The sequence below is a fragment of the Lithobates pipiens genome, unplaced genomic scaffold (assembly GCF_037356315.1).
Source record: "Lithobates pipiens isolate NorthernLeopardFrog02 unplaced genomic scaffold, aLitPip1_a1.2 Scaffold_13, whole genome shotgun sequence".
NCBI classification, from domain to species: domain Eukaryota; kingdom Metazoa; phylum Chordata; class Amphibia; order Anura; family Ranidae; genus Lithobates; species Lithobates pipiens.
In genome coordinates, this window is record NW_027507718.1 from 96,548,035 (window position 1) to 96,571,737 (window position 23,703).

General features: G+C 43.1%; 1 protein-coding gene across 4 annotated transcripts in view; it reads right to left on the minus strand.

Moving 5' to 3' along the window:
- Window positions 1–5,477: 5,477 nt before the first annotated feature.
- The window catches only part of XPA (XPA, DNA damage recognition and repair factor), a 28,044-nt gene continuing 9,818 nt past the window's right edge, over window positions 5,478–23,703 (minus strand). For 2 of the 4 annotated variants that reach the window (XM_077475294.1, XM_077475297.1), the window contains 4 exons: window positions 17,288–17,393; window positions 7,560–7,725; window positions 7,201–7,323; window positions 5,478–5,679 (listed from right to left, as the gene is read on the minus strand). In XM_077475294.1, coding sequence (XP_077331420.1) covers window positions 5,515–5,679; window positions 7,201–7,323; window positions 7,560–7,725; window positions 17,288–17,393 — 560 coding nt within the window. In that variant the 3' untranslated portion in view covers window positions 5,478–5,514. The remainder of the gene's footprint in view (window positions 5,680–7,200; window positions 7,324–7,559; window positions 7,726–17,287; window positions 17,394–23,703) is intronic. The other 2 variants (XM_077475295.1, XM_077475296.1) reach the window with 2 other exon arrangements.

Sequence of the window (23,703 nt, forward strand, 5' to 3'; positions counted from 1 at the left end):
CCAGTACCGTGATAGAGTGCACTGACATCAGCACCGTGATATAGAGCACTGACACCAGCACCGTGATAGAGTGCACCGACACCAGCACCATGATAGAGTGCACTGACACCAGCACCGTGATAGAGTGCACTGACCCCAGCACCGTGATATAGAGCACTGAAACCAGCACCGTGATATAGAGCACTGACACCAGCACCGTGATATAGAGCACTGACACCAGCACCATGATAGAGTGCACTGACACCAGCACCGCGATATAGAGCACTGAAACCAGCACCGTGCTAGAGTGCACTGACACCAGCACCATGATAGAGTGCACTGACACTAGCACCGTGATAGAGTGCACTGACACCAGCACCGTGATAGAGTGCACTGACACCAGCACCGTGATAGAGTGCACTGACACCAGCACCGTGATAGAGTGCACTGACACCAGCACCGTGATATAGAGTGCACTGACACCAGCACCGTGATATAGAGCACTGACACCAGCACCGTGATAGAGGGCACTGACACCAGCACCGTGATAGAGGGCACTGACACCGGCAGTCAGTCTGCTGAGTGGCGGTTGTTGCTACCTCCTCTTCCTGATCCAATGCCAAGAGTGGCTGCGCATCGGCAATGTCTTGTGATGGATCAGAAAATAATTCCTGTGACTCAAGCGGAAGGTATATGGTGGTGGTGTTGGTGGTAGTGTCTTTGGGGGTGCACACAGCAGAGAGTGAAGAAGAGGGTGCAGATCGAGAGGATGAGGAGGGTGCAGAAGAGTAAGGCTGAGTGAGCCACTCAACCAAGTCTGATGCGTCCTTTGACGTAATCACACGCGCCTTCTGCAATTTGCCACTTTGGCTCAAGCCTGTTGCTCCTGCACTACCCCTACCAGCCCTGCGGAAGGGCCTGCCTCTTCCTCTGCCTGTCATTTTTTAAATGACCATGTGACAAAAGTCTCTAGAGAAGTGCAGTATGTATGTGGAAGAAGGTATATAACACCCCGCTTCAATCTGTTGTTTTTGGGGGCCACTGGTCTATCACACCAGTTATATATATTTTTTTATTGCGTTTGTCACTGTTTGTAGTATCGCTGCAGAACCACTCAGCAGTCACAATGCTGCACAGTGGAAACGCACTATACTCTGTTTTCTATATGTGCAAGTATTTTATATGTGTATTACACACCTATATACTGCACACCAAATAGTACACCTATACCAGTCCTTAAAAGGACCTTTGTGGACCTAGTAGCTAGTGATTTGCAGACTGTCCCCCAGTCCCTACACTGATAAAAGACTGCCGCAGAATAGGGCAGTAATCTGCAGCACAGCCCTGCACCAGCACCCTATATATTGTACACCTATACCAGTCCTTACAAGGACCTTTGTGGACCTAGTAGCTAGTGATTTGCAGACTGTCCCTCAGTCCCAACACTGATAAAAGACTGCTGCAGAATAGGGCAGCAGTGCACCACAACCCTATATATTGTACACCTATACCAGTCCTTACAAGGACTTTTGTGGACCTAGTAGCTAGTGATTTGCAGACTGTCCCTCAGTCACTACAATGATAAAGGACTGCTGCAGAATAGGGCAGTAATCTGCAGCACAGCCCCTGCACCAGCACCCTATATATTGTACACCTATACCAGTCCTTACAAGGATCTTTGTGGACCTAGTAGCTAGTGATTTGCAGACTGTCCCTCAGTCCCAACACTGATAAAAGACAGCTGCAGTATCAGGCAGCAGTCAAGTATAATTCTATATTTGGAAGAAAGTATATTATACGTGTACAACCCTATATACTGTACACCTATACTAGTCCTTAAAAGGACATTTGTGGACCTAATAGTAATAGCTAGCTAGTGATTAAACTGACTGTCCCTGCTGCACACAGCGCCCTTTTGTATCCAGAAGGTGCTGTGGCCCAATCTCCCAATCCAGATGCAGTGAGCTGGCTGCATCAGAGACGTTTTCCCGATGTCCTCCCTGGTAACCCTACCTAAAGGGCACCCCAAAAAAGATGTGTTTGTAGCAAACGTTGATATAGGTATGACACCGGCTATTTTTGTCCCTTCTGTCCTGGCCAACCTGGTCTCTGCATCCAGGAATGTTTCCGTCGCTACCACACAGTGGATTATTAGTATAGGGTACAGCACAGCACAGTCTAGGCCACACATTCACACAGAGTCTCAAAAGATGTTAGATGCCTATCACATTTTGAAAGACCCTAGCCTGGAACACTTAACTTTTTTTATAGTTACAAAAAAGTGTAAAAAAAAAACAAAACAAAAAAAAGCCAAAAATAGTTGTCCTTTTATTTTATTGTTCTTACTGTTTTACTGTATTTTATACTATACTGCTATACTGTAATGTTTTATTGTTACTGTGTTTTATTTTTAACCATTGCTTGCTTTGCAGGTACACCATTTTACTGTTTTATTGTACTGTATTCTATACTGCTATATTGTAATGTTTTATTGTTACTGTGTTTTATTGTTAACCATTGTTTGCTTTGCAGGTACGCCATTCGCCGGCAGCACTGATCTTTTTATCCTGATAGCAACAGGGTTTGCTCTCACAATACATAAATCAGTGACTTCAGCACTGTAGGAGGTGATTTCACTACCAGTTAAAACAAAAAACAAAAAAAGCATATATGGCGAAGCATATGGGCTGGGGTGGACAGAGGGTGGGGATTGCCCCTATGCTTCGCTATATTTTTTTTACTCTTCTTTTGGCACAGACTTCAATAAAAATAAGTTGTTGTTTTATTGAGTTAAAGTTTCATTAATACTGTGTTTTATTGTTAACCGTTATTTTACTTTGCTTTCAGCATACATAAATCTGTGATTACAGCACTGTAGGAAGTGATTTCTCCACCGCAGTAAAAAAAAGAGCATATATGCCGAAGCATAGGGGCTCGGGTGGACAGAGGGCGGATCGCCCCTATGCTTCGGCATTTTTTTTCACTTTTTTTGGTAGAGATTTCTACATACACATCAAGCAATGTGAATGGCGATAGATGGCTGAAAGATAAAAAAGAACATTGCATGTAAGCCCATCATTAGAAGTGGGTGAATGCAGGGTGGTATTCTTTCATCGATTGATGTGAATGGAGAAATCTGTTAGGTTCTCTTTTTTCGTTCAGCCCACGGGCTGCATGAAACAAAAAGAACATTACAATATAAGCCCAACAAGGACCAGTATGTCGCTGGAATTTGAGTGGTTATACCGGAATGATGCCTGCAGGTTTAGGCATCATCTTGGTATCATTTTTTTCAGCCAGCGGTCGGCTTTCATGAAGAGCAATCCTAGCAGCTAATTAGCTGCTAGTCTGCTTTTACAAGCAGTGAAAGTGGACATTCCCCCTACTCCTACCACCTTCCACAGTTTTCTCGGGCTCTCCTGTCCCACCGGAGAACCCGAAAATAGTTCAATCATCCCTTTGGCCTAAGAAACCGGAAGCTAAGCACATTTCATCACTTCAGTTTTGCCGGATATAAACAGTGCTGTTTTTAAATTGGGAAAGCATCTTATCACACTAATCTTGGTGTGGTCAGATGCTTTAAGAGCAGAGGAGAGATCTAGAGTCTAATAGACTCCAAATGTCTCTACCTATTGCTACCATACAGTGCCTTGCAAAAGTATTCACTCCCCTTGGCATTTTTTCGTGTTTTGTTGCTTCACAACCTGGAATTAACATGGATTGTTTGAGGATTTGCATAATTTAATTTATAGAACATGCCCACAACTTTGAAGATGTTTTTTTTTTTTCATTATGAAGCAAACAACAAATAACAGAAAAAGTAGATGTGCATAACTATTCACCCCCCTAAATTCAATACTTTGTAGAACCACTTTTTGCAGCTATCACAGCTCCTGGTCGCTTTGGACAAGTCTCTATGAGCGTGCCACATCTTACCACTGGTATTTTTGCCCATTACTTCTTGTAAAACTGCTCCAGCTCCTTCAAGTTGGATGGTTTGCACTTGTGAACAGAAATCTTTAGGTCTGACCAGATTTTCTATTGGTTTGAGGTCTGGCTTTGACTAGGCCATTCCAACACATTTACATGTTTCCCCTTAAACCACTCAAGTGTTGCTTTAGCAGTGTGTTTGGGGTGAATGTCCTTCTGGAAGGTGAACCTCCTTTCTAGCCTCAAATCACACACAGAGTGGTATAGGTTTTGCGCAAGAATATCCCTGTATTTAGCACCATCCATCTTTCCCTCAACTCTGACCAGTTTCCCAGTCCCGACTGCTGAAAAACACCCCCACAACATGATGCTGCCACCACCATGTTTCACTGTTTCAGTGTTCTTTGGGTGATGTGATGTCTTGGATTTGCGCCAGACATAGCGTTTTCTTTGATGGCCAAAAAGTTCAATTTTAGTCTCATCAGACCAGAGCACCTTCCTGCATACATTTTGGGAGTCTCCCACATGTCTTTTCGCAAACTCAAAACGTGCCATTTTGTTTTTTTGCTGAAAGTAATGGCTTTCTTTTGGCCACTCTGCCATAAAGCCCAACTCTATGGAGTGTATGTCGCTTATTGTCGTCCTATGTACAAATACGCCAGTCTCTGCTGTGGAACTCTGCAGCTCCTCCAGGGTTAGCTTAGATCTCTGTGCTGCCTCTCCGATTAATGCCCTCGATGGATCCGTGAGTTTTGGTGTGCGGCCATCTCTTGGCAGGTTTGCTGTTGTGCCATGTTCTTTCCATTTGGTTATGGTAGATTTGATGGTGCTCCTAGGGATCATCAAAGATTTGGATTTTTTTATAACCTAACCCTGACTTGCACTTCTCAACAACATTGTCCCTTACTTGTTTGGAGAGTTCCTTGGTCTTAATGGCAATGTTTGGCTAGTGGTGCCTCTGGGGCCTTTCAAAAAGATATGTGTACATGTAATGACAGATCATGTGGCACTTAGATTGCACACGGGTGGACATCATTTCACTAATTATGTGACTTCTGAAGGTAACTGGTTGCACCAGAGCACTTTATGGGCTTCATAACAAGGGTAGGTGAATACATACGCACATGCCAATGATCAGTTTTTTATTTCTGATGTATATACTTTTCTAATTTTACTTCACCAACTTAGACTATTGTGCTCTGATCCATCACATATAATTCAGATTAACCGCTTTAGTGATGTCACTTTCCTAGTTAGGTAACAGTGCTTGGGTCTAGCGATTGTCTGCTAAGCCCTAAGACCATCAAATGGACGCAGGTCATGTAAGCCTCCACAAACGAAGGGGCAGGTATTCTTGCTGGCTACAGAGGAGAAGGAGATTTAAGGGTGCACATGTAAGGGAAGTATAAGGGTGTTGGGGAATGCCCTTTCTAGAGACACTGTCACTCTGCCTTACATTGAAAAGGTGACAGTACCACTTTAATCTTTTAGTTAACTATGAATGGGAAAGTTCACCTTTGTTGTGCAAAGTTTACACTTGTACAAGCAGTTAGGCACAAGACAGTTAATGCAATTATACATTTTATTATAAATATAAAGAATTCATTAATTTGCTAGGCGTTCACATCTTTTCAAAATGTAATACATGACCACACGTTTTGCAAGTCTTTTTGTACATATCCTCTTCAATATGTTCCTCTGGACCATACTCATGTTGGTGACCAGCAGTGTCTTTTCTCCACAAGCTACTGCGGACAGCACGACGCAATTCTGGGGCACAAAAAAAAAATATTGTGTAAAATGTATTTATACAGCCACAATAGGCAAAAAAAAAAAAAAATGCAGTCTAAAGGAGCTTTCACTTCTTTTAAGCATCAGTAGAACACCTATATTGCTCTGTTTTACACTGAGACTTTGTCTAAGGCAGAACCTGAATTAGGACAACTGAACAGCCTACATAGCATGATTTATTGACGGATAAAAGTTAAATTTTTTGTTTGGTTTTTTAAAAGCTTTGTGAGAGTAAGTAAAATTAGCAAGCTGTGGTCAACTTAAATTAGAAGTCTGAGATAATCATAACTAATCTTAAAAATGCTTCCTCCCACTCCTAACACCTATGCTGACTAACCTGTGTAACAAAGATCTGTATACTTACCTATTTTCATGCCCTTCCAGTCTAGTCCTGTGATCTGACTCCACTGTGTCAGCCAATGGCATGTGCTGGGAAGAAGAGGGAGCGTCGATGATAGATGGGCTATATAGCAAACATATGGGTAACATCAGCACTCCCAGACATTGCCAGCCATTGAGGGCTCTCTCCTTTTCCCTGCAGCCGACGCTGGCTAACACAGGGGTGATCACATGAGAGGTCTTCCATGGCCTGAAAATAGGTAAGTGTACAGATTCTTTTTTTTTTTTTATTACACAGGTTAGTCAGAATAAGTGTTACCCTGTTTCCCCGAAAATAAGACCTAGCATGATTATATTGCAGGCATCACCGACAATCACATTAGGTCTTATTTTCGGGGAAACGGGGTACGAGCGCAAGGGAGCATTTTAAGATTAGTTTATCCCAGAATTTTACTTTAAAAGGCATTTTTTTGTCGTAGCCATACTTTTCTAAGGTGAATACAGACAGCCAAACTAGCCATTCGCGGTCACACTGAGGAACATTTGTATGCCTTTAGGTCCTTGCTTGGGGGATGAATTATTGGGCCTGTATACATTTTTGCAATTGGTTGGTGTCTCATGTGAGGCTGGTATTTGCAGGATTATGTATGAATGAGATGTAAATTGCTCTGAGGAAATTGTTACAGAGCCACTGGTAACAATATCTGCTGCCTACTAGACTGTTTTAAAAAATGGCCTTTAACTCTAAAATGTGATAGGAAATATGATTGTTATATGAAATAAATAGTCATGAAAATTCAGTAAATTCTAAACAACCTGGGATAACAACTCTGCTGTAGCAGAACCTAGATGGGACATTTCTCTGAGATATTTTAGAGGCCAGCAGTAAACTCTTCATATAACTGAGATCTCTTTTTCAGTGAACTGACCCTTTACCACTCTTCACCAATTCAACTCCTTATTAATATTACTGCACAGAAACATGTATGAGTTGTTTATTAAGAAGCAGCCAAGTTTGAAAAACAACATCTTCAAACATGACTACTACTAAGGTCTTAAACAAGAACATCTTCATATCCTCCACATGTCTGTGTACTTATTTGGATAAGTAATACTTCTATAAACAGGAACATAATTTTTATACCAAGCACAACTGCTCACTTTACCCTTTACTTTTTTGTCAAACCGCTTTTGTTTCATTTTATTCTTATTATCCAGTCGAGCTTCTTTAGCTTCTTCAAGAGCTTCCTCAGTGTCCCATACTTCTAAAGAACGTTTAACTATCTGAAAATAATAAGCACGTTTACTATTAGAGCAAAAATAAAAAGAACAGAAAAAAGAAAGAATTATAAAACAACAGAAACATATTTTGGGGTAGTCAGGTTATAATCTAAAACCCTTTTGGACTACAAAATGATTTATTTTAGCTCTGTAGGTTTAGATAATCAACGTTGACTTCAAATGGCAAACACCCCTACGCAAAAGCAACTGTACAATACATATTAGAAAATTATTTATACCTGAGATTTTAAGTACAGCTTCATATCACCCCAATGAGTATTGTGAGGGTTTTTCTTCAAAATGAATTTTAACACAGGCTCCCTTTTATCAATATCACAGTCTTTCAGCAGATACTCTTTTTTGGCTTCAGTCCGTGTTATAAGCTTGTGCTTTTCTTCTGAATCTCTAAAGAATTAATAATAATAATAATAAATAAGACAATTTAGGAAAAATAGGATTTTTATAACAGCTTACCTGTAAAATCCTTTTATTGGAGTACATTACGAGACACAGAGCCATATTTTTTAACTATATGGGTATATAGGCACCTTCAGGTGATGGACATTGACACACCCAATACAGGAAGTTCACTCCCTATATAACCCCTCCTCCTACCAGGAGTACCTCAGTTTTGTAGCAAAGCAATATACACAAATCCCAAAATAGGGGAGGGACCTCTGTGTCCTGTGATGTACTCCAAGAAAAGGATTTTACAGGTAAGCTGTTATAAAAATCCTATTTTCTTTATCGTACGGGACACAGAGCCATAGTTATTAATTATATGGGGCATCCCATAGCAATGCTATTTGAGGGGAGGGAGACACAACCTGTAGGGCACCCCCAGACTTGAGGGCCTAAACTGCTGCCTGGAGAACACTGTGCCCAAAGGCGATATCCTCATGCCTTCTTACATCCACCTTATAAAACCTGGTGAATGTATGCACTGAAGACCAAGTTGCAGCCTTACAGATCTGAACCATGGTGGCCTGGTGATGCACTGCCCAGGAAGCACTAACTGCTCTGGTTTAGTGTGATTTGACTTGAAAAGGTGGAATCTTACCTTTTAAACCATAAGCCTAAATTATAACTTGGGAATCCACTTAGCGTCAGTGGATTTTGACACTGCCTGTCCTTTCCTAGGACCTTCTGGCAACACAAACAAGACATTAGTCTTCTGGATCTGAGCAGTCGTCTTTAAATAGACTTTGACCGCTCTCACCACATCAAGACAATGTAGTGACTTCTCTTCTCTAGAACATGGTTTTGGAAAAAAGATGGCAGGACATTATCTTGGTTCAGGTGAAAACCTGAGACCACTTTAGGCAGAAAACTTGGACGAGGACGCAACATGACCCTGTCCTCTTGAATAATCAAATATGGCTCTTTACAAGAAAAAGCAGCCAATTCAGAAACCCTCCTTACTGAGGATATAGCAACCAAGAACACTAACTTTCTTGACAGAAGTACTAAGGGAATATGCTGTATCGGTTCAAATGGCTGTTTTTGTAACACTGACAAAACTAAGTTCAAGTCCCAAGGGTTCAAAGTAGATCCGACTGGCGGATTAAGCCACATCACCCCTTGCATAAAAACCCATACCAAAGAATGCAAAGCCAGCGGTTTTTGAAATAAGACCGATAATGCTGAGACTTGGCCCTTAATAGTACTCAAGGCCAGCTTCATCGCTACCCCCAATTGTAGAAAGGCAAGAATTCTGCCTATGTTGTACTTCCTAGGGTGCCAACTCTTGGATTCACACCAGGAAACATAAGCTCTCCAGACTCTATAATATATGTTTCTGCTGGCTTCCTTGCATTAACTAAGGTAGAGATAACTGACCCGAAAAGCCCACGTTTCTTTAGAATGTGGGTTTCAATAGCCAAGCCGTTAAATTTAGAGTTTGTAAGGTAGGATGGAATATCGGCCCCTGTAAGAGTAGGTCTGGCCGTAGTGGAAGGGACCATGGATCCCCCACCTCTATCTATATTTACGATTTCTGCATACCAGGACCTTCTGGGCTATGCTGGGGTTACAAGAATTACCGGCTTTCTTTCCTGCTTGATCCTGCAGAGAAGTTGTGGAAGCAACAGGGGGAAATGCATAAATCAGTGAGAACTGATCCCATGGGGTCACCAACGCATCTGTTCCGCATGCGAGTGGATCCCTCGTCCTGAACAAAAAGTTGACCAACTTCATGTTGAACCTGGACACCAGAAGATCTACGTCCGGAGTCCCCCATTTCTGGCAAACAGCCCGAAAAATGTCGGGGTGAAGAGACCATTCCCGGGAGCAACTGCTGGCGGCTCAAGAAGTCCACCTGCCAATAATATATTCCTGGAATGAAAACTGCCGTTAGGCACAGAACATTCCTTTCTGCCCAAGTTAGGATATGGTTCACCTCCCTCTGTGCTGCGAGACTCTTGTTGCCCCCTTGGTGATTGATGTAAGCCACATTTGTGGCATTGTCTAATTGCATCGTGACAGGACAACCCCGTAACCTGAATGTCCAGGCCTTCAGAGCCAGACCCACTGCCCGAATCTCTAGGATGTTGATGGGCAAGGTCCTTTCGGTTCTTGACCACTGTCCATGGACAGTTGTCTTTTCTAGCACTGCTCCCCAACCTGAAAGGCTGGCATCTGTCCTTACCACCTTCCAGATAACAGGTCTGAAGGATTTTCCTTTCAGCAGATTCTGGGCTACCAACCACCAAGGCTCTGGGACACCTCAATGCGGACAGCCGCATTGGCAAGTCTAAAACTTAAACCATTTTGCTCCAAGCGGACAGCATACTGTTTTGCAACAGTCTCGAATGGAACGGGGCATAGGGAACCGCTCTGAATGAAGCCACCATCTTTCCTAACACCCTCATGCAAAGGCAAATGGAGGGATCTTTTTTTTGACTTGACTATCTGCACCAGCTCTCTTATGGCGTTGATCTTTGCCTAAGGCAAGAATACCTTTTCCTAGGCTGTGTCTATGATCAGAACCAAGTACTCCAGCCTTTTTAGCAGTTTTAAGGAAGACTTCTCTAGGTTGAGAATCCAACCCATATTTTCCAGGTATTTGGTTCTAATGCTTTGCTCCAAATGGGCCACGAACTGGTCTATTAGCAATAGATCGTCTAGGTACGCCAAGACTGTTATGCCCTGTGACCTTAACCTGGCTAAAGGTGGAGCTGGAACTTTTGTATACACCCGGGGTGCTGTAGCTAGCCAGAAGGGCAAAGCTACAAATTGAAAATTATGCTGTTCTACCTCGAACCGCAGAAACCTTTGGTGAGCGGGAAATATAGGGACATGTAGATGCCGATAGATGTTGATAGATGCCAGAAGTTCTCCTCCTTGTAGGATAGAAACCACCAACCTGACTGCACAAAGAGCGGATCTTCAGAAACTGATTCAGATTCTTTAGATCTAGAATGGGTCTGACATCTCCATTTGGTTTTGGTACCGTAAAGAGGGTTGAATAGAATCCCAAACTTTGCTCTTCTGTGGGGATTTGCATAATCACCCCGTGAGCCAGTAATTGGTCTAGTGTCTAAAACAGAGATTGCCATTTCCCTGGATCTTTGGGAATGTTTGACCTCAGAAAACATGATGGTGGAAACTCCTGAAATTCCAGTTTGTACCCTAGAGTTACCGTGGAGATGACCCATCTGTCCTGAATTTCCTCTTGCCAGACTTCTGAGAACTGCAGAGGTCTTCCCCCCACCCTGGCGAAGTGTTGGCGCTCCTTCATAATGAGGCTTTAGAATTCTGCTTTGCAGGTTTCCGCCCCCAGGACTTCTTTTGTGCCTGGGGCTGACCCTGAGGCTTTCTTCTAGACTCTGATGGCTTAGGCCGTCGCCACTGCCTAGAGGTGGATACCCCTGGCGCAGGAGAGATCTACTGGATGCTGAGAATGCAAATATGTAGTTCTAATATTAAAGTCTCACTGCACCAAACTTATGGAATGGGTATATGATAGGGCCACTTTCCCAGGCTTGTACTCATCCCTCCCCAATCCAGCAAGATATCACTCACTAGGCTGCAAAGCCACTTGTCAAGTTCTTCCTGGATAGGCTCAAACACGTGCTTTATATGCCCATTTAGTCTTAGGGACTTCCAAACACTAATGCCGCGTACACACGATCGGACATTCCAGCAGACTTGGTCCAGCGGACAATCCGCACTTTCCGAACGTGCGGACTTGTACACACACAAACGGACTTTCCGGTGGACTAGGTTCAATGGACTTTTCGGCGGACTTTTGGCGGAGGTCCGACGGAATTTCAAAATGAACAGACTTGCCCACACGCCGGAAAAAAGGCCAGTCAGGAAAGGGGGTGTGACCGTGTGTAGGCAACACAAGCTTGAGCGTAATTCCGTCGGAAAAAACATCCAAGGCTTTTCCGACGAGAATTCCCATTGCGTGTATGCGGCATTAAAGATATAGAACTTATGGAAAAATGAACAGCTAGACTTTACGATAAACTAGAGGCCCATAATCATATCTGGGAGTTGCGACATCTTAAAGAAGACCCTTCCTGATGGCCCTATTTCTAAATTGGTTTCCATCCTGGCCTTTGGGTTATTGTTAAAGCTCTGAAATGTTGCAACATTCCTTCTTTCCCCTTCTTTTACCTTTCCTTTCCCTCTCCTCTGCATTTTCTTATTTGTGGTTCTCTTTTTTGTTTTAACATCATGGAATATTTGGTACTCCAGATATTGTGACTTACTCTGTATGCTTAACTGAGTCTCCTTTTGAGCTCCATATGCCAGCACACTGTGAAAGTTGAGATATGTCCATTTACATTACATTAATAATGCTGGAGACTCCCTTCCCTTTAGCTCCTGTAATAGAATGTACCCCACGTACTCTTTAATCCAAAAGGAATAAAGAAGTAAAGTCCCTTCAGGGTGTTACCAAATTGTCTTGTGGGTTTATGGAGATGATGGGGTATCACCCACCTTCGCCATATTTTTTGCAACGGTTCCCTTCTATCTTTTGCTGAACTTCGATCTATGTACCGCCTCCCGTCCTCTATGCAATTTTACTAGCTTCAGCATGCTGTGCGCTCGTAGGGGGCTGGGTTGGACAGAAGCCTTTCCCTAACACCTGTTTTTAAAGAGAAGGTCCACCCTAAAGTGGAGCTTCCGCTCATTGAAACAGGTATCTGCACCCACTTCCAGCATAGATATATGCAGAAGGTACGCCCCTTTCTGCAGAATCTACGCCCCTTTCCGAAGGTCCCCCGCTGTCTGCTGGGAAACACATGGATCCCAGAGACAGCGGGGACCATCCTTATTGCGCAGCGCGACTCGCGCATGCGCAGTAGGGAACCGGGAAATGAAGCCACAAGGCTCCACTTCCTGATTCCCATACCCAAGATGGCAGCGGCAGCACCCGAGAGACCGGCTTCGGGTGCCGACATCGCGGGCGCACTGGGCGGGTAAGTGTCATTATTTTAAAAGTCAGCAGCTGCAGTATTTGTAGCTGCTGGCTTTTAAAAAAAAAAAAAAACGGCGGACTCCTGCTTTAATTATATCCAATCGGTTGCTGAAACTAAAGGGTTTATTTCCTGTTGCTATGACATGCTCCTTCTGTCTTATCTAAAGGGTTATCCCTGCAAAGCTAAGGAAAAGTGGGTACAAGCTATAGGCAATCTAGATGACGATCAATGGGATAACGCTCTGGAGTCTGTGTTAACCAGCTATTTAAATTCTACCCAGCAGTTATCACAGCTTTATATTATTATACATTCCCATTTTACACCATTCATAGGTGCACTGAAGTCCCCTCTGTGTGCAAAATGCAGCACGACGCAGGGCGATCTCATACACTTGATATGTCGTTGCCCTAAGCTTCCCCAGTGTTGGGTGGAAATATTAGAAACCCTTGACAAAGTCTTCCACACTAACATCCCTTTATGGCCCAACTACTTTATTCTAGGTATATTGGATGACCTTGGTCTTACTGACTTTCAAAAGGTTGCCATTAATAGAGCCCTTTTTCAGCCCTGGAAACTTATCCTGCAATATTGGAAATCTGATCAGACCCCAACCTACAGAGAATGGGTTACTCATATGGGTGACACTTTCTGGTTGGAAAAGGTTATTATTCAACACAGATGATGTCCTGGAACATTTGAGAAGCTATGGGGAGACTGGCTAGCAGTCCCTGGCTTATCAGCTATTGATTTGGTTACTGATAGAATTTTGGGTTGATTGGCTTTCATGCCTCCCCCCTCCCCTATGTTCCTCATACCAGCTTGTATGGCAGCACCTAAATTGAGGGGCTACTGCAACTCTCTGGCCTTCCTAAACCCTGTTTGTTTTTTTTCTTTTTCTTCATTATACGGGTCAATATGTTTATGTGCTGCTGGTTTCTTTTAGGTAAAATGATCTTTTGGCAGTTTGATGTACATTTTTTTTCCGCTGGACCATAACTGTTTTTGGTGTACTGTTTATTCTGTATGCTTGTTAAATAAACTCTTCTTGATTTTAAATAAATAAATACATAATGCTGAAGACTCCTACTGAAGTATTTTTTTTTTGTGGACTGTTCATGCTTCTCATTCAAAATCTTCCACTGTTCTTTAACTTACAATAGTGTGTTCGGATTGTACAATGTGAAGCAATGTATATCGTGTTTGTACTTCCTTTTATACAAACTTTAATAAAAACGTAATGATAAAAAAATTATATAAAAAAAAAAAACACACAAAAAACACACCTCCCCATTGAAATGCATTGAAAACGCATAAAAAACACACAGCCTTGCGTTTTTGAGTCACATGTCCTATGAAAACCGCAATGCAAACTCAGTTTCTGCCTTTTGGCCACTGATCAGTGTGAAAGTAGCCTTAAGGCATGTAGAGAACATGCACAAGCTTGACTGGGAAGAATTTCAGAGTGATAGCTGGATCAGGGGAAAATGAATACCAGTCTGGATAGGGGGAACTGGGGGTGATTCAGACTAATCATATGATGGAAAATACATAAGTAGAGGTTACCTTTTGTGAAAACCACCTGTAAAAATTATTTAGTCTGAGAGAGCTAAAAAGATATGCAGATCCTGTCCATGCCTCTTTCAGCCTCATGGACTTCCTATTAATCAGCAAAGCTGGCAACCAAAATAAAAGACCAATAAGGAGGATAAGGAGGTGGCATGGCCAAAAAAATTGGAATTTTGACGTACCTGTAAATTCCATATCTAGGAGTACAGTACAGGACACAGGAATCACTTTGTCCAATCGGAATTCTCTACAAATGATTGGACAAAGTCTGATCAGATCATGTTGTCAGAAAATTTTATATCCAGCTCTCCAACTTTGTTGGTCGGACATTCCGATGGAAAAAGTCAGATGGAGCCCACACATGGTCGGATTATCCGACAACACTGTCCGATCGGACATTTTCCGTCGGAATGTTCGACCGTGTGTACAAGGGCTTAGAGACATCCCATAGAGACACCACACGGTGAGGAACAGAAGTGGGAGCCAGTGTGCAAGAGAATACATCTCAGGCAGCCATAGATGACAGACTAACTCTACCCATAAGGTGAATCATAATTGTTTGACATGCATTAAAGGCAGGCAATAGAGGTAGAATGACCTTACCGCAAAAGTGATAAGAGCAGCCATAGGGAAGCAAGAAGGACTGGCTTCCAGGAAACTTTGTCCTTATGTAGTGTAAGAAAGGAGATGCACCCCAGAAAGAAAATGGGGGAGCCAAGGCAGAACTACAGCTGCCAAGAGCAATGGAGAAAGGAAGGTTTTTTTCTTACCTGTTAAGGCAGTAACTCCTTTGGAGAGCAAAGGGGGTGGGGGGGGGGGGTGGGAGACTTTGCATGCACCTGAGGAAGGCCCCAGGGGGCTCAAAGTCACAACAATTGATGAAGAGCAACTTCTTGTAAAAGAGGGTGCACAGGGAGTGTGAAAGCCAAGGGGTTAGGCAGAGGATACACAAGGCCTAACCAAAACCTGCAGGGTACCAAGGGCTAGGTAGAAACTGGGAAAGCGCACCGCTCATAAAGTGAACAGTGGGAACCTCCCTGCTGTTTAAAGCCAGGTGCCGTCTGGTCAGCAATCAAGTCCACAATGGCAGAAGAAGAGAGATGGCGGCACTTGAAGCATGTAAAATCAGCTCTTTATTGTGTATCCATTAAAAACAGAGACATGATATACACGTACAACCCACAAGAGATTAGCAAACACATTTCACACTCCTATGCTTAATCATTGCTCTCCTCTTTTACCAAGCGCTAGGTGCCTGGCAATTCCAAGAAGTAGGATGAGAAATGGGAACCAGTTATACTTATAGGATGGGGTTTCCAGCACTAGGGATTTTTAGTACATTAGATGTAAACTACCTCATGTGATAGATTGCAGAGTATAGTGGAAGTGAGCTACATGCCCCCTGGCAGAGGCGCATCCAACCTAGAGATTGGAAATTCCTAACTGGTGAATATCAGGGAATTAGTCATGCTAGGAGAACTCTGTGTGAGAGTGTGTAGAGCAGTCATAACTGATGATGGTTGGTGAGAGAGGCAGGCAAGTGCCAGGACCCCTTCAGACTGTACGTGGAGGGGAAACAAACACAAGGGAAGTACTGAAAATGAGAATTATGTCAGTTTGGAGGAGGAGCCAGAGAAGGATGCAGTATCAACTGAATGGGTAAGTCCAAGCACCAGCATTTGGGCATATGGTTCAAAGCTTTCACTTGGGAACTTTGTAAAAAAGTCTCTCCAAAGTACCCTGGGATATGAATGTTTAGGATGTTCATTGTGTGGTTAAGGGTACATTGGTATATTATTGTATTATATATACAGAGTATGCTTGTGTGAACTATGGTGTGTTTTGCAGGATGAAAGGATGTAACGTAGTAATGTAATTTACTACAGATCCAAGGTCTGGGTGGGGTCCAGGTATTGTTGCGAAGATGTATCCAGAAGTTTCGAGCTATACTAGAAAACAAACAATACAGGCAGTCCCTGAGTTACGAACAGGTTAGGGACTGCCTGTTTGTTCTTAAGCCGGTTTTGTTCGTAATTCGGACGCGCATGCTCATAACAGCGTTTCCGATGTTTTCCGCTGTGCCCATCAGCGCCACCTGCCATTTGTAAGTAGGAGTTGTTCGTAAGTCGGAGGTTCGTAACTTGGGGACTCCCTGTAATCTCCAACGGGAAAACTCATCCATCACCTAAAGACAGTAGCAAAAAGAGTGGGTTATATAGGTGCACTGGGGAGCGTTTCCCAGCCAAGTCTTTGCCATTGTCCAATCACCGGAAGGTCGTGGCATATAACCCATGGTCTAAGAATCAATTTCTGTGCCCTGTGTGATTAAAATATCAAGATTTATATGTAAATTTACCTGCCTATATCTCTGGATCTACTGAGTGTTTTAACATGCAGTGTTCACTGAAAGTAATCTCCACATATTTTTACACCTTATGCACAGTTTACATTGAGCTTTGTGTCACCTTTACTTTTAGGGGATTTCACTTTATTTTAAGTGGAAAGCCCCAGCAGAATGTGAAAAGTAACACAAATACAGTGAAAGGAATACCTTTACTGTTAGGGCTGGTTCACACAGGGGGCGATGCGAGGCGACACGACTTGCCTCGCCGCGACCTCAGCGGCGACTTGCAAATGACTTCTGTATAGAAGTCAATGCAAGTCGCCCCGAGGTCGCCCAAAAGTAGTACAGGAACCTTTTTTCTGAGTCGGAGCGACTCGAGTCGCTCCTCTTAGAACGGTTCCATTGTACAGAACGGGGGCGACTTGTCAGGTCGCGGCGAGGCAAGTCGTGTCGCCTCGTGTCGCCCCCTGTGTGAACCGGCCCTAATTCTGAAAATGCAGCAATGTGCATACATTTTAAGACAAAAAATAATCTGGGAGTTGCAGATTCATGTGCCAGAACTATTTTTAATTTCAAGAAAAATCTTGAAAATCCTTATATTAGGATGAAAAATTAAATACATTACCTGCAGGCATCACATACAGCCAAATCAAATTGATTGCTTAAGTATGAATCCATAAAATCTTTGCCGCATTCCTCACAAATTAAATAATCAAATTCTAGTACAGGACCTGCAATGACAGAAGGTAAAAAAAATTCCTGGTTTGGTGATGGTGAATCTATTTAACCTCACAAACATAGGACAACCTTTCAAAATCAAATAGTGTGGTTGTTTACATTTCAGGCTGGCCTTGTGCACTTTTATGGTTGAGGAACTTTAGGCGAGGGACACTTGCATTTTTTGACATGGACCTGATAACTACAGTATATTAAAAACCAAATTATGTTTACAAATATTTATATTGCAAAAACGCTCACATGTTCACCTCTTGCAATGATTGTGAACACTAAAGGATTAGTGGCAAGGGTAACCCCTATTTCACATAGATGCGATTTCTAATGTGAGTTGGAATACATTGAATCACATGACAAGTGAAATAGCATCAGTTTCTATGGAACCAATTCACATACATGTAGTACAACTGCGATCCGACTTTGAAAAGGGTCCTGTGCAAGTTTTGTGGTCCACGGACATCAGTGGACACGCATCGAAATTGCATCTGCATTCTTGCAGTGCATATAGCTGAAGTACAAAACTATATCAAAATTGCACTGCATTAGTGTGAACCTAGGCTAAATGTCAGTTTATTAAAGTTGAGTTCCACCCAAAAGTGGAACTTCCGCTTTAAGCACTTCTCGCCCCCTTACATGCCACATCTGGCATGTCATTTTTTTTTTGGGGGGGGGAGGGGGTTAGTTGGTATCTGGTTTTGACAAGTACTTCATGCTTCCTTCATCGGCGCCTCACTCTCTGCAATCTTCTGGAACACGTCACAGGTCCCGGAAGATTGCTTGGCCACTAGGAGAGCGCAGCGTGATTTGCGCATGCACAGTGCGCACCTGGCTGTGAAGAGGCAAGCTGTCACAGCTGGGTGCCCAAACTTGCAATCACTGCGCCGCGGAGAGGAGGGGGGAGAAGAGCGAGGCTTTGGGCAGCCGCATCGCTGGACCGTGGGACAGATGACTGTCTGTTTATTAAAAGTCAGCAGGTATACTTTTTGTAGCTGTTGACTTTTAATAAACTTACAAACGAGTGGAATTCCACTTTAAGAACAGTGTTCCCGTTTAACCCCAATGTCATCATTACTAATTTACTGATAAAATGTAGCACAAAATAGAACTTTATAAGCATAAAAATGAATGCATGGTACATTAGGGATCTTGATCAATATTACAGCCGACATTCAATCAGGATTAATTAAAGCTGAGCTCCAGACAAACCAAATTGAAATACATAGATTAAATATATATCCCAAAGTATTTGTACTCATGTCCATCTAGTCCTGAGATATATACAGCCAGCTAGAAAGCACAGCACAGGTTTGCATACAGCAGACTGAATTCTTCTGTGCAACGAATTACAGAAGAGTGATATCAAGACAAATCCAAGGACCACTCTATAGCAAATATACTGATTACTCACAGCAGAAGCCGATCTGTGGGTGCCAGGCCAGCACCCTCTCTGTTCGTCAGGCAGAGACACAGAACAGAGCTCTGCCTATATAAACAAGGCAGAGCTCAATTCTGGCGGTGGGGGGGGGTGATGGATTTTCAGGGAATAAAATCCATCACTTGCCTAAAAGCAGCACACAGTTTACACAAAAGCACTGCACTGAGCAAACTCAAAACTACTGCTTCATCAGGCTCGAGAATGGGAAGTTGGTCTGAAAACTTTCAAAGCTAACCATACAAATTACCCCATCACCAGCTTTTTCGCGTGCTCCCGGATTTTGTTATTTATGTTCTCAGGTGTGCTTGTGGCCTACTTTACATAGAGAGGATCATTAGAGCCCCGAGGATAATATTTGGCGGACATAGGAGAGCTATAGAACAAGGTAAGAAAGAAAGAAATAAGAAATACAGTATACCCAAACATTTTAGAGAGGTTCATGCGCAATCTACTGAAGGGCTACAAGTATGTATTGTAGTACAAATTCCTAGCACGCTCCAAATAGCAGAAAGATATAAAAAGTCATATGAACGTGAAACATATTGGATTTTTTCTTTAAATACTCTAACCCCCATGGGGCTCAATGAGAAAATAAAAACCCATACCATTATATGAATTTGCAGCTACATTTTAAAACCCCTTCCATCTTTATCAATGAGTATATGTCCATCCACCTTTATGTAATTCTCTCCACCCATCCTTCATTTTATTTATTTTTTATTTTTACTTCCATTTTTCGCTTTTTTTTAAATATGCATTTATTTCATTTTTTTCCATTTATTATTTATTGAATTTTTATTACTTTTATTTTCATTTTATCTTTTTATTTTCTATTTTTTATTAATCTTATCATTTACTTTCACCTTTATGGCTAAATGGGATTGTAGAGGGGGCCTGGCTTGGCACATGGAGTTCTAGGACACAACTCGCCGCAGCTCCTGGCCCTGACAGCTCCCACGGGGCGCTATCTCCCGATATTCCTCCCAAATAAGTTCCCATGGTGTCCTGATGGGTAAGGGCAAACCCAAGGATCAAAAGAAGTCCAGCTATCCCAGTGGGGACTTAGGACGTTTTCTTACTCAGTCCGCAGCTGCTCCTGAGAACCAGGCCAAATCCAAGATGGCGCCGACGTCCTCCTCCTCGGCCCGCTCTGAGCCAGCTACAGACGCCATACAGGCGAGCTCTAGGGGTCGCTCTTCTTCCCCCTCAGACTCTGACCTCCCCACACGTCGCTCACAGAGCCCTTGAAAAACCTCACTGTGCTCAGCAGATGAATGGGACATGGAGACTTAGATGAAATCCCTCCACACCTATATGAGCTCCCTGTCTACTAAAAGTGACTTTGACTTTATATCAAATGCATAGAGAAAACCTACAGGCAGGAGATCCTTCAGCTTAAGAAATATCTGGGGGTCTGCATGGAGGACATTGAAAACACTACTGATGGCCTCTGTAATGCTTTTCAGATCCATAAGGAGACACTGAACCGTCACACTGTTATTGTACAGCGGCTAATGTATCAACAGGATGATATTGAGCATAAGAACAGGCGGAATAACATTAGGATCCGGAGCATCCCTGAATCAGTGGAACATAAAGGCCTGGCAGGGGCTGTAGCCGCCATCTTTAACCAATTGCTTCAACATCCTAAAGAGACCCCTATCGAATTAGACAGGGTTCACAGAACCTTGGGCCCGAGGAACCATGACCCAACTTTTGTCAGTGACATACTGTGCAGGGTGAACTTCTATAAGATAAAAGAAATTATGCGAACAGCCGGTACGGAAGATTCCATCTTTCTCAATGATACCCCCTGTTATGCTCCTACCGGACCTATCTCACCAAACGTTGGCTATGAGACACTCTTTGAAACCTCTGACGTTGCTTCTACAGGAGAGACACATCAAATATCAATGGCGGTTTCCTTTCACGCTACGTGTACATCATGAAGGCAAAATTTACATTTTCCGCACTTTGGGGGATCTGCCGAACTTCCTGAGCACTTTGGAGCTTCCTCAGGTTTCCCTGCTTGACTGGCCCCTGTCTTCCACGACCCCTGGCCTTTCATATCTTTCTCGATGGCAGACAAGCAGACGAGCAAGTACAAGCGTCCCCAATCCTCTTCTCAGCTGCCCCCAGATGGTTGAGTCCAATCTGGCTCTTTTCACTACACTAACTTCTTTTTCCACAATCCATTTTTTATTAAATTTTTCGAGTCCATAACACTCATTTGTCCTCAATCAGGATTCACATCCTGCATGCGACCCATTTTAGGGTCAACTTTTTTGGTGTCTCCAATTAACTACCTACGTATTATTTGAGTCTCTTGTTCCTTATTCAGGTTTTTTCTTTTTGTCTGCTATAGAGACTCATGCTTTGTGCTTATCAATATATGTGTTTACCTCCTTGTTTAAAATATCCAATTCCTTGCCCTTACCCCCCTCCTTCCCTTGGTCTTCCTACGAGACGCCTGGAGGCCTCAGGGCCTCTTTTTTTGCTGACATAATTGGGAGGATTGCACATTTTAATGCACATTATTGTTTTTTCTTTGTTATACAGTTTATAATATGTTTTGTATACTTGTGTTTGGTATCCACAATTGCCTCCCTGGGCAACTCCTTCTGCCCCCTTAGAACCTATAGTGCATAACTATGCAGTAGACAGTACTATCCCTTAATGATATTTTCCTTTTTTTTCAAATAGTCACCTACTGCCACCTAGTGGCCTGTCATTTTTCCTTGATTACTGCTTCTTTTTCTTTTTTCTATTTCCTCTCTCCTACTTTTTAATCTATATTTTTCTTTCAGGCAAGGCTGATGGGGGCTTGGGTCACGTGAGTATTTTTGGACACGTGGTCCCCTATTCCTCTCTCCCTTCATGCTATTGCAATTATGTCCCATGACAACATGACCTTGTTATCTTTTAACTGCAGAGGCTTTAATACCCCAGAAAAGAGGCCAAATTCTATACCATTTCCATAGGGCAAGTTCTAAAATGTTGTTCCTTCAAGAGATGCATTTCCAAGGCATGGAAATCCCTGTTCTCAGTAATCGCTACTATCATAAATGGTACCACAGTACAAACCCACAGGCCAAATCAAAAGGGGTTTCCATAGCATTCCATAAAACTTTCCCCCCTGAGGTTTTAGACACCCTTGTTGATCCTCTTGGTCACTTTATTTTCCTTAAACTAAAGTGTGATTCCTCTATTTTTACAGTGGCTAACGTGTATGGACTGAATCAGAAGCAAGGTGGCTTTTTATTTTCTGTTTTTGAACAAATAGCTTTCTTTTGGTGGCCCTTATTTTATTTTGGGCGGTAAACTCAACGTGGCTCTATCGCCATCCATGGACACCTCTTTAAGTAAGTCTTCCATCCCTCACTCCACTCTAACATGCATCAAATAACTTCTACACGCTACACAACTAGTGGATTTCTGGTGCATACAGCATCCCGTTGAGAGAGACTACAGCTGTTACTCGGTAGCCCATAACGCTTACAACCGCACAGATTATTTTCTTGTCTCGAATCTCTACTAGCTCTTCCCCTTACAGCTTCCCTAGGCAATATTTTATGGTCTGACCATACCCCTATTAACCTTTGCTTAACGCATCTGCCTATGCCCCTTAGGAAGTCTTTGTGGCACCTTTATGACAACCTATTTACGCATATACCTTAAGTGTAGCAGGGATCAAACAGGCGACACCGGACTTTGTCCTGGATCACAGGTCTGATGAAATGGGAGGCCCTAAAGTGTGTGCTCCATGGGATTTTTTTACAACACAGCTTCATATTGAAGAAAGCTATAGCCGCTGACATTGCTCAACTTCTCTCTACCATAGCCACTTTGGAATTGTCCCACAAACAAGCCTTGGACCCTAAGGTCTATGTGGACCTTTCCAATGCTCGACATGAATTGCTCGGGGTCCTAGACTCTCATTCCCTTATAGCTAGGGATAAGGCATGTAACTAGCACTATTCTTTGGCTAAAAAATGCAGGCACCACCTAGCGAAGACCCTACACCCCCGTCCTTTACATTGCCTGGTACAACACATTCACACCAATGATCAACAGCGGACCAATAATCCCCAGGGCATCTCCTCCGCATTTCGCTAATATCATTCCGAATTGTATAATCTGCTCCCTTGGCCTAAAGCTTCTCAGGCTGGTTCCCCCCCCCCCCCCACCCCCTCTACCATGGAGGAATATATTCTAGAAACCACCCTACCGATGATAGCGGCTGCTGACCTAGACAAAGCACTGTCTGAATCAGAGTTCTTGGGGGCCATAAAAAGGTCTAAAACCCAAGAAGTGCCCTGGTCTGGATGGGTTTTCCCCCTGATTTTACAAATCATTCGCTCCTTCCCTTGCCCCATTATTAGTGGCGGCTCTCAATTCAATAGATGACTCTTGTATGCCTTCCAAGAATCTCCTATCTACTAACATCTCCATGATTCCCAAACCAGGCAAGGATCCTTCCCAATGTAGTAGCTACCGCCGATCTCCCTCCTTAATTTGTGAGTGAAATTATTTGCAAAGGTACTGGCCAATCGCTCCCTCCCCCCCCCCCTGCAGTGATCCATTAAGATCAGATGGGCTTTGAACCTGGTAGAGAGGCACGAGACAATACCACTAAAACGATCCATCTCATCTCTTACATCCAGAGACACAATCTGAAAGCATGCCTTCTCGACGCTGAGAAGACATTCGACCGAATAAATTGGCAGTTTTTGCATCTCTCCTTGGAACAGATTGGCCTTGGTCAGGCCTTTGTTACTAGTCAGGTCGCTATACTCCCAACCTTCAGCTTCTGTGCTGGTCAATGGCACTTCCTCCATACCACTTACCATTTCTAATGGAACCCGCCAGGG